Below are 19,007 nucleotides of genomic sequence, written 5' to 3'. Positions count from 1 at the left end.
TTTTGTTTGACATGATACTAATGGAAATAGTGAAAAAATTTTTTAAGGTTCTAGAAATAATGTTAAGCACATTGTTTATTAGCATTAATAACTGAATAAATCTTACAGAGATGAATACTCATCTGTTTTTCTGGGAACATTAGTGGCATAATTTCTCCCCTTCAGGTGTTTTGAGGATATTTTCTAGGAAAGAAATGTCCCATTCAAATTTTTTGTATTTTGTAAATAAGTATTTTTACAAGTAAATTACCGAAGTAACATTGACTTGATTATTGATGGGAGATATTTAAAAAAACAAATGAACTGAGACAATAGCCAACATAAATTGTAAAAAATATTAATTCAAGAATTACTACCATAATTTTTATGCTAAATGTAGCCAAACAGTGTTGTTATGGAAAACATAATATAAATTACACTGAAAAGTAAAATTCTTTTGGGAGAGGAACATTAAATTTCCTTAAAAAAGAACCTGAATACACCATTATTATTTTTGGCATAAATGCTCAAGATCAAAAGCACTTTGAAGGATGCTTGTTCTACAAGTGCCAAGATATTTTCATCATAAAGACATGATTTAAAGATAAAGCCATCTCTGCCAAGTTAACACCAGAATCCTGAAAAAAGAGATTTTATGATGACCATTTTTGTTCCTAATGTGCTAAATGCAATTGTTTGATTTTTTTTTCATTTCTTTACTGAATTTTGTCTAAAAAGAATCTACTACTTCACTTAGGCAACCTTGGACAAGGATTGGATAAAACTAGATCCTTGGGTCTCTTCTCAAACTCTTCCACTTCCAAAATCAGACCTACAACAAAAGGTACTGCTTTATGTAAACCAGTTCCATTCCCGTTTTAACTGATCCTTGATTGAATGTGGCAATGGAATATGAATTGAGAAATGCAAAGGCATAAAAAACAAGTATTTCAGAGTGTCCCGAAGTTCATCAGCAGTGACACATGGAATTTGTCTTCTGGCTTTTCTTCCAAACACTTAGATTAATTGCTGTATTATTTGTTCTGCAGTTCTTTTACACTGCAGTGGCATGTAAGTGATGCACTGCAGCTGTATATTTGGCACAGAACTGGAACACAATGAGTGAAAATGTACTTTAGTATAGTTTGATTAACGAACAATGACAGGAGCAAAATTTCAGACCTCACTTGAGAACAAATTGAAGAGTTGTACTAAACAAAAATGATGCAGCTCTTTAAAAATCTGAAATAGAAGCAGCCTGATTTATCAGGTTAGGAGGGAAAGCAAATCCTGGATTTATCTGTATGTTGAAAAGCAATAATAACTTTTATACCTTGTATTTCTAACACCTTTCACATAGTATAGAAGGGGTTTCTGATGTAGCGGTGTTCGCTGAGCTTGGCAATTAGCTTGCACACATTTCATCACTAGTCGAGATGATATCCTCAGTGACTCCAACAACTGCACACTGAGGATGTCACTTTGACTGGTGCTGAAACGTCGGCAAGCTAATTGCCAAGCTCAGTGTACACTGCAACGTCAAATGCCTCAACCGAAGCTACCAATACTGTCCACCATCCTAAAGAAACAGTTTTATTCTGTGAGGAAAAATATTAGCAGCTAGGAACTCATCTAATTGTCACAATATTCTTAAACACATTTCAAATGAGAATAAACCCAGGAAGCAAATCATTTCCAGTATTAATAATAGTCTGTTGTTAAATTCTCCACTCAAAATGAATGAATGTCAAAGTGAAGGTGGAGTATACAATATAAAATGTTCACTCACTGATGTACCCAAAAGATCGTATTACCAAGTAAGTGAAAGTTTATTCCATTATTGAGGCATTTCCTCATGGATCAGGAAAGATAATTGCTTTACTTAATTAGTAATTTTGTTCTGTGATTCTTTTTGTTTTTATTTCACTACTTATCAACTAAAGCAGGGGTTCCCATTCTGGGGTCCACGAACACCTCAGTTAATGGTAGGGGTCCATGGCATAAAAAATGTTGGGAACTCCTAAACTAAGATATCTGATGATGCACTGGAACCTGTAATTAATATGAGTCTGTAAGGTAGTTAATTTTCTCTTGCATGAGGTCATACGTAGGCACATTTTCATTTGATGAAATATATCAAATATGATTAAAGGAATGCGAGTTAAAACTTGAATATTACTTTAAATTGAGAGAGAAAGACATGTAAATATTGGTTCAGATTAATAAAATGCAAATTTAAGACTGACAGTTTGAAGTTCTTTGAGCAAAGAGTGACATTACCAAGGTTAAAGCCTGCACCAATTATATCCAGGGAGTTGGCATTTATCAGAACCTCAGCTTATTGCGTATTAAATAATGAGAGAATGCATGTCCTGAAGCACAGTCTGATGTCCCAAAGTTTCACTACCATGGAATGTTTACCTGGATGAATGAACCACCAACAGCACAAAATAAGCTCGAGAGCATTCAGGCAGAGCAGTCCATAGTACTGACACCCCAGCCATCCGAAACATTTATTTGTTTCATCATCAGTAACGTGTGGCTGCAAAAACAACAACAGTTAGTTGTTTCAGCTACTCGAACAGCATCCTCCAAACTACTGGCCTTAACCATCATAACAGCCATAAGAAGCAGGTGCTTAAGGGCTCTAAATTGCATTGCAACATCTCCTCCAAGTCCAAATCACCTTGATTTGGAAATATATTGCCATTCTTACACTGCTGTTGTATCTAAATCTAGGAATGTTATACCCAATAGCATTGGGAGTTCTACAAAGTTCAAAGTAAATTTATTATCAAGGTGCATATATGTCACCATATACAACCCTGAGATTCATTTTCTTGTGGGCGTATTCAATAAAGCCATAACAGAACCAATGAAAGACTACTTCAACCAGTGTGCAAAAAACAACAAACTATGCAAATACGAAAGGAAAGAAAAATAAATAAATAAATAAATAAACAACAAGTATTGAGAACATGAGATGAAGAGCCCTTGGAAGTGAGTCCATAGTTTGTGGGAACATTTCATTGACGGGGTGAGTGAAGTTGATTGAAGTTATCCCATTGGTTCAAGAGGCTGATGGTTGAGGGCTGATGACTATTACTGGACTAGGTGGTGTAAGTCTTGAGACTCCTATACCTTCTTCCTGATGACAGCAGCAAGAAGAGAGCATGCCTTGGATGGTTGGGGTCCCTGACGATGGATGCTGCTTTCCTGCGGCGACAACACTTCGTGTAGATATGCTCAATGGTGGGGAGGACTTTACCCCTGATGAACTGGGCTGTCTCTACTACTTTTGTAGGATTATCTGTTCAAGGACGTTGGTGTTTCAGCAGAAGGACTTCTGTGATTCATGAAGATGGCTAACCATTTTTTCCTTAAGAACAATTAGGAATGAGTAATAAATGTTGCCCTAATCTTAAAAATGAATTAAAGTGAATATTACAACACTTTATATGCACTTAAGAGCATTTATGAACACATTCCTAATAGTAAGCAAAGGTGAACAAGAATTGTCTTATCTTGTGGTAAAAAAATTTAGAAGCAAACTACCGTGGATGCTAGAAGCTTGAGTTAAAAATATATAGTAAATCAGAGAAAAAAAACAGAATTAATACTTTAGGACAAAGATTTTTCTTCAAAGCTAGGAAAACAATAGATAAGTGATAGGGTGCAGAAAATTAAGAAGGGAAGGAGGAAAACTTGAGTTAGTGTGACCAGTGCAAGAGATTAAGTGATGAAAGGGAATATACTCTAAAGCAAAACTAGATTATAATTTGAACAAGTAGAGAAAGAATAGATCAGTACAAGGTGTAAATGAGAGAAGCAAAATCATTACCAAAGAAAACTGTGTGAATTTGGGAAATTTGAAATGAAAACAGAAAATGCTGGAATTACCGATTCTGAAGCTATGATCTGTGTAAAATCTAATGCTGTACTGTTCAATCAGCAAATGTCACAGCTGAGCTTCCCTTCCATTAATGCCATGTCTCACTCCCAAACTGAACTCTCTTTTTCACCACCTACTTTCAAAGACTTTCATAGGATTCAAAGTTCATTTATACAGTTCATTTATATGTATACAATGTACAACGCTGATAGTCATCTTCTCCACAGACAGCCCTGAAACAAAGAAAACAATGGAAACCAGTTTAAAGAAAAACATCACCCCTCCCCTGTGCAAGAAGGCAAAATGCACAAACTTTCAATATTTGTAGAATGGTGCCTCATATTCCAACTACACACACTGTAACCTTCAGGCCTCAATCTCAAGTTTAATAGTTTCACATGATGAGTATTTCTAGTATTTTCTATTTCTGATTTTAAGTATCTTCAGTTTTTCACTTCCACATTTTCAGATTCTGCACATCTCACTCACACTTCCTCAAACCTGAGCAATTCCTTTACTTGTCTATTACCACTCACTGTCGTCTTGTTTGTCATTTCTGTCATCAGTAAAGGCAAGGGTGGCATGTACATGGGAACATTCATCACTGCAGGTCCTCATCAAGTCACACGTCATTCTTATCACCATTCCACAGTTTAAATTTCAGAGCTCCTTCGGGTATTGTGGGAGTAGCTTAACCACTGATTGCAGTAGTTGAAGGTAGCGCTCCATCACTCTCACAAGGGCAACTAGAGAAAGGGAATAACTGCTGGCCTTGCCATCTAACACTCACAGCTAATAATCTGGATTAAGATAAACCATCTCTTTTGTCTTCCCCTCTATTATATTTGTGTTTGCCTTTTCTCCTTCCTCCCTCTTCTTGTAGGGTTCTCAGTAATATTAACTGTAATATTAACTGCTAACCACTAATAATGAAATGGCTTCTCTGTAGTGTCAACTGATGAGGTAAGGTTCTCTGGAGCAGCATGTTTGGGTTATAATTAGTGATAACAGGATTTGTATTCATTTGCTAACCAATGGAAGAGATGTTATTCATTCTGACTGTGTGAAAGCTGTTAGTTTGCGCGGGCTTGGGGGGGTTTCAGTGAGGAAGAACAAAAAGGAACAACGTGCTGGACGCGCTGTGGTAGACCACCGTGGTTGGTCCCAATCGGAGAGCCCAGGAGTTCGGAAGAGATAGAATGGTGGAGAGATGACTCCATTAATAGAGCTGCAACGGTTGTGCATGAATTGGTTGAACTCTGATAAGTTTGGCGCCTTTTTCTTTTCCTTTTGTATTTGTGTCTCTATTAACCACGTAGTTACATTAAGATTTATAAGGTGTAATCAGTTAATCGTACCTTGTGTGCTGTCTGATATTTTTTGTACCGGGGTGCATTACACAGCATCAATGCAAACGTGAGACATGGTTTGGCGGGCGGACGGGGTTTCCCCTAGACAAGCGTAAGTCGTTAGCCCTAAGCGTTACCTTTGGGGGTCGCTCGTCCGGGATTGAATTCGGTGGATGCTGTGTGACCACTCTGTTTAAAGTACAGTGGTGATGGCCATAGCTGCATTTCGGCGATGGTGTGCAGCTGCGGGGGTGCCAGTGAGCAATGCGTGTGTGTTGAGGGAGGTGGAGACTAGTGTACTGGATGATGCGTAACTTCGAGGTTTGAGTACGGTTAAAGCTGTTGGCAAAGTGGAAATTGTATCGCGAAACATTGATTTTGAAGCAGGTACAGACATAGTGTTGATGCAGACAAGTGAGGACATAGGAGGGGCAGAGTTGCCTGAGGGGACTGGCATCCCAGGGGAGGTGGGACCATGGCACCTGCAAATTGTCAGGGAGGGAGGGCCGGAGCTCAGCGAGCTGAATCGCCAGCGGATGAGGGTGGGGATCTTAGGGAAGGAATTCTCTCAGTACTGAAGGATGAAGAGAAGGAGTGGTCAGATTTGGAAAATTTGGTTACTTTCCGTTCCCTAGCGAAAGGCGAGAGTTCCAAGTTGGCATCTGCAATTACCTTCCTGGTAAGAAGGGCAGAGCGGCCCCGCCAGAAGATAAGAATTTTCTCGGGGATAACACCTACCCTCGAAGGTGAAGAGGATTATGAGACATGGGTAGAGCAAACGTCGCGGTTGTTAAGTGAGTGGCAGTGCTCAGATGAGGAAAAGCGGCAGAGATGGTTGAAAGTTTGCAGGGAGTGGCGGCTAGGGTAGTGCGAGGTGTGAAGGTTAACCAGCCATTGGCCACTCTGACTATCTGGAGGCCTTGGAAAGTGCTTTTGGGTTGACCAGGAGCTCCTGGGAGCTCCTCGGGGAGTTTCAAAACATGTGTCAGGAGCAGGGTGAGAAGCTCTCTGCGTACCTCTTTTGGCTAGAGAGACAGCTTGGGGGCTACGGCGCTTGGGGGGGGCGGGTCATTCGGGCTGAACAGATGGATCAGTTAAGGATGGATCAGGTAACTAGGGGTGTCCAGGCTGAGGACAAGATTACTTGGAGTCTCCGGCAGTCCTATTAAACGTGTCCTCCTCCGACGTTGGTTCAGCTGATCAGAGACGTGAGGGGGGATGAGAACGCACTGAGGCTGCGGGAGGACTCTGTTAGTAGGCTGAATTCCTCATTTGCAGCCCCTGGTAGTGAAGTGATGGGAGCTGGCTCCACCTGGAAATTGATAAAGGAGGTGGTGGCCAAGCTGAGAACTGAGGAGTCGGTAGGCAGGGCCCCACCCCCAGGGGACAGACAGCGTAGAGGGATGTGATTGGTGGGGGTCCATGAGAAGAGGGGTGGCCGGTAGCGTGTGCTATAACTATGGGGAAGAGGGACACTTTCAGAGGATGATGATTCGGATGTGTGGTACATGCTGCCGTTCGTTAACTCCCCCGTGACGGGGGAACAGATTCCAGGCCCTTCTCCCACTGCGTCAGGTGAGGCGAGGGGGGCTATGGGTGGGCAGCTGGGAGTACAGCAGGACTCTGGAGGAGAGGAAGTGGTGCCTAAACAAGAGATGGAGGATTCTGGGGTGCAGACGGGTTTGAGTGACCCCTCGCAGGAAGGTTCGCCCCGTAGCTCCAGGGGGTCCCCAGTAGTGTCTGAGGTGGAAGAGTCAGAAGAGGGGATACGCAGGTCTCAGAGAAGAAGGAACCCCCCAGATAGATTGGCCTATGTAGCACCTGGGGAGCAGGGTGTGATCTCTACTGTTTTAGGGAGTTATGTCACTGCCTTCTGCACTTGGATTGAGCTCTGTGTTTTGCAGGAGGAGTTGACGAATTATCTGAACATCACGAGGGCATGACTAAATTCAGTGGGGGGAGAATGTAGGGTTCTCAGTAATATTAACTGCTAAAAATGAAATGGCTTCTCTGTAGTGTTAAAATGAAATGGCTTCTCTGTAATGTTAACTGATGAGGTAAGGTTCTCTGTAGCAGCATGCTTGGGTTATAATTAGTGATAATGGGACTTATATTCATTTGCTAACCCATGGAAGAGATGTTATACTTTCTGCCTGTGTGAAAGCTGTTAGTTTGTGTGGGCTTGTGGGGGGTTTCAGTGAGGAAGAATGAAGAGGAAGGACGTGCTGGACGCGCTCTTGTAGACCACCGTGGTTGGTCCCAGTCGGAGGGTCGAGGAGTTCGGAGGAGATCGAATGCTGGAGAGAAGACTCCATTAATTGAGCTCCAATGGTTGTGCACAAATTGGTTGAACTCTGATAAGTTTGGCGCCTTTTTCTTTTCCTTTTGTATTTGTGTCTCTATTAACCACATAGTCACATTAAGATTTATAAAGTGTAATCAGTTAATTGTACCTTGTGTGCTGTCTGAAATTTTATGTGTGAGTTTGTACCGGGGTGCATTACACAGCAGCTATGCAAACATGAGACACGGTTTGGCGGGTGGGCGGGGTTTCCCCTAGACAAACGTGAGTCAATAGCCCTAAGTGTTACCTTCTTAAAACCTATTATTCATTAACAAACGTGGAATAGTTAAGGAATGATTAAATTGTTTTTCCAGAACAAGTTGCTTTGCAATGCAGTATATTTTTACAGAGTTATAGAAATGTACAGCACAGAAACAGGCCATTTAGCCAATTTAATCCATGCAGAATTATCTTTGAGTGTCAAGATATCTTGTGTCTTCCAGGCCCTTGCTCATTATGCTCATGATTCACCCGCCTTACCAAGACAACCACAGTTGGCATGGCAAGGAGATGATGTGAATACTGTTGAAAAAATTGAATATCCATCCTCATCTACTCTTCAACTACACTCATCCAGGTAGAAATAGACAAAATCCCGAGCTACTGTATAATGACACGGCTATTTTGTGGTAAAAGCACAATAGGGTTTAATGTTCTTCTATCAAGTAGAGATATCTGAAACAGAAAGCACATCATAAATATGCTCACCTTCAACAGATACATCAGGCAGTAACTTATCACGTCCATGATATTGTATCCATATGTTTTATAGCTAGCAGCTTAACTGTGAAGGTTATATTTTTTAACAAAGAATCACTGCAAAACTACAGCATTAGCTAATTGAACCAAGCTGCTCGTGATGATAAATCATACTCCTTTGTGTTTCTGCTATGATTTTCACAATGATCTTTATTTAATTTTGACTTTTCACAGATAAATTTCAAAACACTAGGTTATTAATCATTAAAGTGATCAATCACTGAGACACCTTCCCCCACCCTCTGCCCACCACTTTCTATCACAACCTTCCAAGTTCTGCAGTGCTTGATAGGGTTTCAAGTGAGCTAATACTAACTGTAATTAAGAGTCCTATATTGGGATGTCTACTTGGTCTCATGCAACTTCCAGACTGATTTAAACTAGATCAGCATTGATTCCCAACAGTCTCAAAGGTCCAGTGTACTAAGCAGCCTCTGTACAGTAATTACAAGACTGAAGCCAGTGTGTTGAATGTATCAATCAAATGGTGGATACAGGTGCTATTGGCAGTAAACAGATACATCTTCGTAACAATCAGCTTAATTCATGTCCATCAAGAAACATAAAAGAAGAACTTAAAGATTTGTCTTCAGACTGTTAAAATTGAGCTTTGATCCTGATGCTGAATTAGCTGTGATGTCAAGGCAACACCTAAGATTTAAGCGAGTACCGTTAGTTGGGATTCCAAACAAAATTAACAATAATTTGAACTTTGTTCTGCAGTTCTCTTGAAACTTATTTCTGCTTGCTTCTCTATGTATAGTGTCTACTGGGCACTTACGGGCATTTAACAAATCCAAAAATGCAAAATTTTTTGTTACTTCTTCATATAGCAGAACGTTGTCAGCATTCTCTGAGTCTACGTCATGTGGTAAACAAAGTTTCATGTCTGAGAAAGAAGAGAAGATCTCTCTGGAATGGTAATCCCAAATTATGAAGTTCACTTTTTATTAATACTCCAACAGAACAGAATAAATAAGACCTTACGTTGTATTTGTCAAAACATAAATCTCCTTAAAACCATAATTTTACATTGAAGACATTCTTGAAGTTTAATTTGGAGTACGGTGTGCAGTTTTGGTCACCTCTCTACAGGAAATATGTAAATAAGGTTGAAGAAGAAAATTTACAAGAATTTTGCTGGGTTTGGAAGACCTGAATTACAGGGAAAGATTGAATACATTCAGATTGGAGGGTTGTGACTAGTGGTGTCCCACAAGGATCTGTTCTGGGACCTCTACTTTTCGTGATTTTTATTAACGACCTGGATGTGGGGGTTGCAGGGTGGGTTGGCAAGTTTGCAGTCGACACAGAGGTTGGTGGTGTTGTAGATAGTGTAGAAGATTGTCGAAGATTGCAGAGAGACATTGATAGGATGCAGAAGTGGGCTGAGAAGTGGCAGATGGAGTTCAACCCGAAGAAGTGTGAGGTGGTACACTTTGGAAGGACAAACTCCAAGGCAGAGTACAAAGTAAATGGCAGGATACTTGGAAGTGTGGAGGAGCACAGGGATCTGGGGGTACATGTCCACAGATCTCTGAAAGTTGCCTCACAGGTGGATAGGGTAGTTAAGAAAGCTTATGGGGTGTTAGCTTTCATAAGTTGAGAGATAGAGTTTAAGAGTCGCAATGTAATGATGCAGCTCTATAAAACTCTGGTTAGGCCACACTTAGGAGTACTGTGTCCAGTTCTGGTTGCCTCACTATAGGAAGGATGTGGAAGCATTGGAAAGGGTACAGAGGAGATTTACTAGGATGCTGCCTGGTTTAGAGAGTATAGAACATGATCGGAGATTAAGGGAGTTAGGGCTTTACTCTTTGGAGACAAGGAGGATGAGAGGAGATATGATAGAGGTGTACAAGATAATAAGAGGAATAGATAGAGTGGATAGCCAGCACCTCTTCCCCAGGGTGCCACTGCTCAATACAAGACGACATGGCTTTAAAGTAAGGGGTGGGAAGTTCAAGGGGATATTAGAGGAAGGTTTTTTACTCAGAGAGTGGTTGGTGCGTGGAATGCACTGCCTGAGTCAGTGGTGGAGGCATATACTAGTGAAGTTTAAGAGACTATTAGACAGGTATATGGAGGAATATAAGGTGGGGGGTGTTATATAGGAGGCAAGGTTTGAGGGTCGGCACAACATTGTGGGCGGAAGGGCCTGTAATGTGCTGTACTATTCTATGTTCTAATAGATTAGGGCTGTATTACTTGGAACGTAGAAGATTGAGAAGAGATTTGATAGAGGTATACAAAATTATGAGGGATATAGATAGAGTAAATGGAAACAGGCTTTTTCCACTGAGGTTGGGTGGAACTATGACCAGAGTGAAAGGTGAAAAGTTTAAGGGGAAACTTCTTCACTCAGGGTCGTGAGAGTGTGGAGCAACCTGCCAGTACAAATGGTGCATGAAAGCTCAATTTCAATGTTGACAAGAATTTTGTATAGGTATATGGATGGTAGAGGTATGGAGGGCTATGGTCCGGGTGCAGGTCAATTAGAATAGTCAGTTTAACTCATTCAGCATGGACTAGATGGGCCAAATGGCCTGTTTCTGTGCTGTACTTTTCTCTGACTCTATGAATCTACTGACATCTTTATTACTCTTTTTATCTTTCTATTAAAAAAACGTATTCAGTTCTGTGTGCTTCAGTTATTCAATTTTAATTGTTATTTTAATAATATCTGAAAAAAATTCTTATCATTTACAGCTGTTGTATCTATTCATTAGAAGTATAGAAGTCATGCAGAAAAACATCATAGATTCTTCATAATTTTGAAAAATAGCATTGTATGTATATTATGGTGTTTTATTCATGTTGATGTTTCCACTTGACTTCCTTGCTTAAGATTAACTTTTTGTCATTTCTTTCAAGGGAAGTATATATATTTATTTCTCATAAATTATCTGAAACTGTGTACCTTTCTGTTGTTGTTATTGATAGGGGCTTTAAAGATGTCCACACTGCACAACTGATGCTGAAACGAGCTCAGAAAATGAAATCCAAGAAAGCAGAGGCCAAAAAATTGCAAGGTACGTTTACATTTCCTCCTGCAACTTGACAGCCATGCAGCAGGGTGGTTGTAGGGAAAGGAGATGGGTTTAATTCATGTACTTTCTGTTGATAGAATTATTAACTCCTGTTATACAAGATTCTTATGTCAAACGCAAACAAATTTTGTCAAATATTTTGACATCTTCTATGCAGCATTTCTGTGTTTGATTAGTATTACCTTAATCATACAATTATAACTTTGTATGCACACACGTAAAATTAATGGGCCACATTTACTCAGTCCTCACTTGCCACCTATTACCATCATTCCTTCCCATTCTTGCTACTCACCAACACTCCCATGGCTTTTCAAGAGGAGTAGAATATAAAAGCAATGATGTAATGTTGATGCTTTATAAAGCACTTCTGAGGCCTCACTTGGAGTATTGTGAACAGTTTTGGACCCCTTATCTAAGAAAAGATGTGCTGACATTTGAGGGGGTTCAAATGAGGTTCACAAAAATTATTCTAGGATTGAAAGTCTTGTCAAATGAGAAGCATTTGATGTCTCTGGGCCTCTCTCTATTCATTGGAATTCAGAAGAATGAAGGGGGATCTCATTGAAGCCTGTGGAATGTTGAGCGGATATGGACAGAATGTTTCCTATGGTGGGGGAGTCTAAGTCTCAGAATCTAGGTGGATCCTTTTACAAACGTTTGTAGAATGGAGATGAGGAGGAATTTCTTTAACTAGAGAGAGTGGAATTCATTGCCACAGGCACCTGTAGAGGCCAAATCATTAGGTATATTTAAGGCAGAGTTTGATAGATTCTTGATTAGTCAGGGCATGAAGAGATACTGGAAGAACGCAGGAGACTGGGGCTGAGAGGAAAATGGATTAGGCATGATGAAATGGCAGAACAGGATCGATGGGCCAAATGGCCTAATTCTACTCCTATATTTAATGGTCTTATAGTCTAATGGCTTTCCTATGGCTACATTTATTTCTTCTGGCTCAATGGCATCAGTCAAACTAGAGGTCTTGCTGCCATCGTCGCTCCAGGGTGACAGCTAAGCCTTGGGCAGCAAATACTGAGCTCCTGTCTCTAGACTGACTGAATAAGCCCTTTACAAATTTCTATTGTCAAAAGTTTCACAATTTTTTTTATATGTCTCTAATTGTCAGGGACATTTAAGAACATTTCAGATAGATTTTAATAATTTGAAAATGTAACAAAATTCCTGGAAAATACAAGAAAGAATGTTTTCTTAAAAATTAGAGAAAGGAACAGTAAAACAAAAATAATCTCTTACCTTTTCAAACAAGGTCATCAATTCTATTCATATGAATGGGAATGTATCACATAAACCCAACCAGTCATATGCCTCTGGCCCTCTGCTGTGAATCTTTATCATCTGCCTTGGATTCAGTACTGGTTTGGGACCTGCAATTCATTTTTGTGTTGCAAACACAGGTGCAAAGGTCAGAGTCGAGTTGATTTACAAAGAGGACAATTTTGGCAGAACTGGTGAATAAATGTAAAAAAGAACATTATACAATTGGATATCTCCATTTGTATCTCAATCTAATGGCACTCTAAAACTTTCTGTATTGATCTTTTGAAACTTTTCCAGTCAAAGCCAAAGTACATTTATTATCAAAGTATGTATATTTTATACAACCTTGAGATTCGTATCCTTACAGGCAGCTAGCTACAAAACAAAGAAGACCTTCAAACACCCAGTGTGCAGAGAAAAGAAAGGGAAAGAAATCTTGTTCTCTCTTCTTTCTCCGATTATTGACTCTTGAGTGTGGAAACTTGATTGCTTTGTAAATTGCTAGAACAGCAATACCTGAGGATCTTGATTCTGATTGACCATTCGCAACCTAAAAATCATAAAATAATTATTGAATTTAGGTATATGTTAGTGTAAAATCACAGACCACAATTTCTGGAGTGTTTAACAGCAACTCACTATTATTGATTTTTATTAAAGTCATGCCTACACCTATTAAAAGGGAAGTGCTTACTGCTTGTAACTATTGTTGGAAGTCCTTCCAGTTGTTTTGGGAATAATTAATCAAATACTGGTAAACCAAGCCCAGAATTGAGCATATGACACCTTGCTAATATGTTGAACTGAAATCAAGGCTTGGGCCTACTCTGGGCTGCTCTGAGGATTCAGATCCTAGGACTCAATCTGGTTTGGAATGCTATTGCTTGCTTCTAATGTTTGCATGATTTGTGTATTTTTTTTCTTTTCCTGCGCATTGGGTGCTGGTCTTTTTTTTTTAACGTGTTCTTTCTGGTTTCTTGTGTTGTGGCTGCCTGTAAACAGACAAATCTCAAGGTTGTATATGTTCTTTGATAATAAATGTACTTTGAATCTTGACTTGGCATTCAGAGTTCAGAGAGAGAGAGTACCTCGATACCTTTGGGCTCAGGAAGCTCTTTACAATAGAAATACGACATTGGATAGAATCCAAAAGAACAGGATAACATAACAGAAAACCACATGGGGAGGTCATTGAATGCATCAAGAAATTTTGCCTCCCAACATGTCCTTTACATTTTCTTAGCAAGCTACAATTATTGTGAGCAAATGCTCTTTAGCAGCATGATATTTAAAAAGAGCTTGGGGCCTTTTGGGACTTTTCAGCATGCTGCAATCATTACAATCTCTAAGGCACTTGGCAAAGGCCGATAAAAAGAACTGAGATGTAAGCAGAGTGGCCACTGATGGAGTGAACAGTGTTAGAGTGGCCAGGCTTGGGTGAGATCAAGTGGAGGCTCCAAGTAAGTTTCTAGTAAGCTTTTCTTTTCACTCTTTCTTTGTCTATTAGTACATAGCTTATGTGATGAGAATGGGTGCAGGACTGGTGGTATGTTCTTTGTGTAAAACGTGGGAACTTTGAGAGACCTCCAGTCTCCCTGTTAACTAAATCAGCACAAATTGCACTGAGCTGCAGCTCCTTAGAGACCGTGTTAAAGACCTGGAGCTAGAGCTTGATGACCTTTGGCTCACAAGGGAGAATAAGGAGGACGTAGTTGGGAGCTACAGGGAGGTAGTCACGCCTAAGTTGCAGGAGGTGGGTAGCTGAGTGACTGTCAACAGAGGGAAAGGGAATAGGCAGTTAGTGCAGAGTATCCCTGTGGCCGTTCCCTTGAACAATATGTATACCACTCTGGATACTGTTGGGAGGTGGGTGAGGGAAACCTACTGGGGGAAGCCTCAGTGACCAGCTCTCTGGCACTGCACTCAGAAAGGAAGGTGGGAAAAGAGGAGTGCAGAAGTAATATGAGATACGACAGTTAGTGGAGTAGACAGCGGATTCTGTGGGCAGGAAAGAGAGCCCTGAATGGTGTGTTATATAGAAACATAGAAAACTTACAGCACAATACAGGCCCTTCCGCCCACAAAGCTGTGCTGAACATGTCCTTACCTCAGAAATTTCCTATGGTTACCCATAGCCCTCTATTTTTCTAAGCTCCATGCACCTATCCAAAAGTCTCCTAAAAGACCCTATCGTATCCGCCCCTACCACCGTTGCCGGCAGCCCATTCCACACACTCACCACTCTCTGTGTAAAAAAAACTTACCCCTGACATCACCTCTGTACCTCCTTCCAAGTTCCTTAGCCGTTTCAGACCAGGGAAAAGCCTTTAACTATCCACACGATCAATGCTTCTCATCACCTTGTATACCTCTATCAGGTCACCTCTCATCTTCTGTCACTCCAAGGAGAAAAGGCCGAGTTCACTCAACCTATTCTCGTAAGGCATGCTCCCCCCTCCCGCCAACATCCTTGTAAATCTCCTCTGCACTCTTTCTATAGTTTGCACATCCTTCCTGTAGTGAGGCGACCAGAACTGAGCACAGTACTCCAAGTGAGGTCTGACTAGGGTCCTATATAGCTGCAACATTACCTCTCGGCTCTTAAACTCATTCCTTCAGTTGATGAAGGCCAATGCACCGTATGCCTTCTTAACCACAGAGTCAACCTGCGTAGCAGCTTTGAGTGTCCTATGGAGTCAGACCCCAAGATCCCTCTGATCCTCCACCCTGCCAAGAGTCTTAGTGTTAATACTATATTCTGCCATCATATTTGACCTACCAAAATGAACCACCTCACACTTATCTGGGTTGAACTCCATCTGCCTCTACTCAGCCCAGTTTTGCATCCTATCAATGTCCTGCTGTAACCTCTGACAGTCCTCCACACTATCCACAACACCCCCAACCTTGCTTGGTGCTGGATCCCAAGAGAGGGAATTTGTGGAATACCTATGAGATGCCTTTTTAAGAGCAGCTTGTGGTTGACTGGGGAAAGGCAATTCTAGAATGGGTTCTGTGTAATGAATCAGATTTAATTGGGGAGCCTAAGGTAAAGGAACCCTTGGGAGGCAGTGACCATAATATGATAGAATTTCACCTTGGAGTTTGAGAAGGAGAAGCTGAAGTCAGAAATATTAGTATCATAGTGGAATAAAGGGGATTACAGAGGCATGATAGAGAAGCTATTCAAAGTTGATTGGAAGAGGACACTAGCAGGGACAACAGCAGAACAGCAATGGCTAGAGTTTCTGGAAGCATATTGGAAGGCACAGGATCATCACATACCAAAGATGAAGAAGTTTTCTAAAGGGAGGTTGAGGCAACCATGGCTGAGAAGGGAAGTCAAAGACAGCATAGAAAGAAAAGAGAGGGCATACAATATAACAAAAATTAGAAGGAAGTTAGAGAATTGGGAAGCTTTTAAAAACCAACTTAAAAAAGAGAGAAAAGATGAAATATGAAGGTAAGCTAGCTAATAATATAAAAGAGGATACCAAAAGTTTTTTTTCAGATGTGCAAAGAGTAAAAGAGAAGCAAGAGTGGATATTTTACTGCTGGAAAGTGACACTGCTGAGGTGGTAATAGCGGGTGAACTTAACAACTATTTTACCTCAGTGTTCACTATGGAAGATACTGGAAGTTTGCCAGAAGGTTTGAACATGTCAGGGGCCAGAAGTGAGAGTAGTTGCCTTTACTAAGAAGAAGTTGCTTAGGAAGCTGAAAGGTCTGAAAATGGATAAATCATCTGGACCAGATTGGACCTAGGGTTCTGAAATAGGTAGCTGAAGTTGCTGTGGAGACATTAGTAAATGATCGTTTAGGTATCACTAGATTCTGGATTGGTTCCGGAGGACTGGAAAATTGCAAATGTCACTCCACTCTGTAAGAAGGGAGGGAGGCAGAAGAAAGGAAGTTATAGGTCAGTTACCCTGACTTAAGTGATTGGGAAGATGTTGGAGTCCATTACTAAGGATGAGGTCTAGGGGTACTTGGAGACACGTGATAAAATAGGCCAAAGTCAGAATGGTTTCCTTGAGAGAAAATCTTGCCTGACAAATCTGCTCGAATTCTTTGAAGAAATGACAGGCAGGATAGACAAAGGAGAATCAGTGGAATTGTTTTACTTGAATTTTCAGAAGGCCTTTGTCAGGATGCCGCACATGAGGCCGCTTAACAAAATAAAAAACCTGTGGTATTACAGTAAAGATACTAGCATGGATAGAAGATTGGTTGACTGGCAGGAAGCAAAAAGTGGGCATTTTCTGGTTGGCTGTTGGTGACTAGTGGTATTCTGCAGGCATTAGTATTGAGACCGCTTCCTTTCGTGTTTTATGTCAATGATTCCGATGATGGTATTGACGGCTTTGTGGTTAAGTTCACAGACAATACGAAGATGGGTGGAAGGTCAGTGTTGAGGAACCATGGAGTCTGCAGAAGGACTTAGGCAGATTAAAAAAATGCAAAGAAGTGACAGATGGAGTTTAGTGCAGGGAAGTCATGCACTTCGGTAGAAGGAATAAAGGCATAGATTATTTTCTAAAGGTGGATAAAATTCAAAATCCGAGCTGCAAAAGAACTTGGGAGTCCTTGTGCAGGAGTTCCTTTCCCTTCAAAGCTACTGCCTGACCCACTGAGTTCCTTCAGTTTTTTCAGTGTTGCTTCAGCTTCCAGCATCTGCAGTCCTTTAAGTCTCCATACAAGTCCAGAGTTTAGCAAAAATTTAACTTGTACATGACAAGATATCAAAACATTAGAAATATTCTCAGATTACCCGACAGAATTTCAACATTGTATCTCAACCATGGTTTATATGCCTCAGGAGAATTGCTTCCATAAGTCTTGGAATACTCAGGAAAGGGAGAGAAAAAAATTAGCTAGCAAGTAATTTATTCCATGTCACTCAATATGCCTTTTGGCTACTGGCCCATTGGAGCATCCACGGATGTGTCATTGAATTGGCACTATTCTGCTTTCTGAGCAAGAAGGGTAGTGAATGTTAGGAAAAAAATACAGAAACAAAGCTTAAATATAGAAATTCTTGCTTCACAATAAGAAAACTAGACATTAATCTTATTTCGTTTTTCACAGTTGCTGCTTGAAGTACTATAACTCATTCATTATTTTGTATATTTATATTAATGGCTTAATTTAAATTGTAAGTTTAAATATCTAATCTCATTTTCAGAATTGTACCCTAAAAGTGCAATAATTCACTGAATCACAAGCCACAGTTAATTGATTACAATACTTATTCTGTATACTGCATTCATTATGTGCCACTTTTAGAATACAATTACAGTACCATGTTGATCTAGCTGAGCGATCAATCACACTAGTTATATAGAAACATAGAAACATAGAAAATAGGTGCAGGAGTAGGCCATTCGGCCCTTCAAGCCTGCACCGCCATTCAGTATGATCATGGCTGATCATCCAAATCAGAACCCTGTACCAGCCTTCCCTCCATAGCCTCGATCCCTTTAGCCACAAGGGCCATATCTAACTCCCTCTTGAATATAGCCAATGAACTGGCCTCAACTGTTTCCCGTGGCAGAGAATTCCACAGATTCACCACTCTCAGTGTGAAGAAGTTTTTCCTCATTTCGGTCCTAAAAGGCTTCCCCTTTATCCTCAAACTGTGACCCCTCGTTCTGGACTTCCCCAACATTGGGAACAATCTTCCTGCATCTAGCCTGTCCAATCCCTTTAGGATTTTATACGTTTCAATAACAATATCTAACAAGTCACATCTGTAAATCCTAGCAGACCAGAAATGACTAGAGTACTATCTTCAAAGTTCTACAGTATGGAGGCTAACTTCCGCTACTTGCTAAACAAGCATCTCCAGCTAAGCATTTCATATATCTTGTAACTGCCCCATCACTTTTTCTTGTATCCGGATGTTATTTGCTGCTGTCATCACTGACGTCACTTGTGGCTCAGTTGGCTCCTTGGTTTAATTTCCAGCTAACATGATACTTTGGTCCAATTTGGCGATGAATTGTGATCCTTATCTTCAGTTTTGAAGTGCTGTGAATACTGCAAAATGACGATCCTGGTGCATAAAGAAGCAGTGTGAATTTTGCAGGGGATAGTTGGGTTGGTTGTTGAACACAATGATCATTTGTCATGTGCTTATAGAGCTGGTAGATAATTATGACGTCAATGTGCAAAACTAACTTGACTTTATTTTTTGATGCATGTGAGGTGTTGCGCTTTGATAGGACAAATGCAAGGAGTCACTGCACTGTTAAGGGCAAGACCCTTAGCAGTGTTGCTGAGCAGAGAGATCTTGGGATTCAAGTTCATAGCTTCATGGAAGTGGCTACACAAATCGATAGAGTGGTTAAGAA

The 19,007-nt window shown here is 40.5% G+C and overlaps 1 protein-coding gene across 4 annotated transcripts in view; it reads left to right on the top strand.

Moving 5' to 3' along the window:
- The window catches only part of lrriq1 (leucine-rich repeats and IQ motif containing 1), a 172,877-nt gene that overhangs the window by 111,857 nt on the left and 42,013 nt on the right, over window positions 1-19,007 (top strand). For all 4 annotated transcript variants that reach the window (XM_072267486.1, XM_072267485.1, XM_072267488.1 and 1 more), the window contains 4 exons: window positions 737-823; window positions 8,008-8,141; window positions 9,157-9,243; window positions 11,267-11,355. In XM_072267486.1, the coding sequence (XP_072123587.1) occupies window positions 737-823; window positions 8,008-8,141; window positions 9,157-9,243; window positions 11,267-11,355 (397 nt within the window). The remainder of the gene's footprint in view (window positions 1-736; window positions 824-8,007; window positions 8,142-9,156; window positions 9,244-11,266; window positions 11,356-19,007) is intronic.

Source organism: Mobula birostris, chromosome 9, assembly GCF_030028105.1.
Source record: "Mobula birostris isolate sMobBir1 chromosome 9, sMobBir1.hap1, whole genome shotgun sequence".
Taxonomy (NCBI): Eukaryota; Metazoa; Chordata; class Chondrichthyes; order Myliobatiformes; family Myliobatidae; genus Mobula; species Mobula birostris.
The sequence above is the reverse complement of the archived record's forward strand: the minus strand, read 5'-3'. Positions and strand labels throughout refer to the sequence as shown.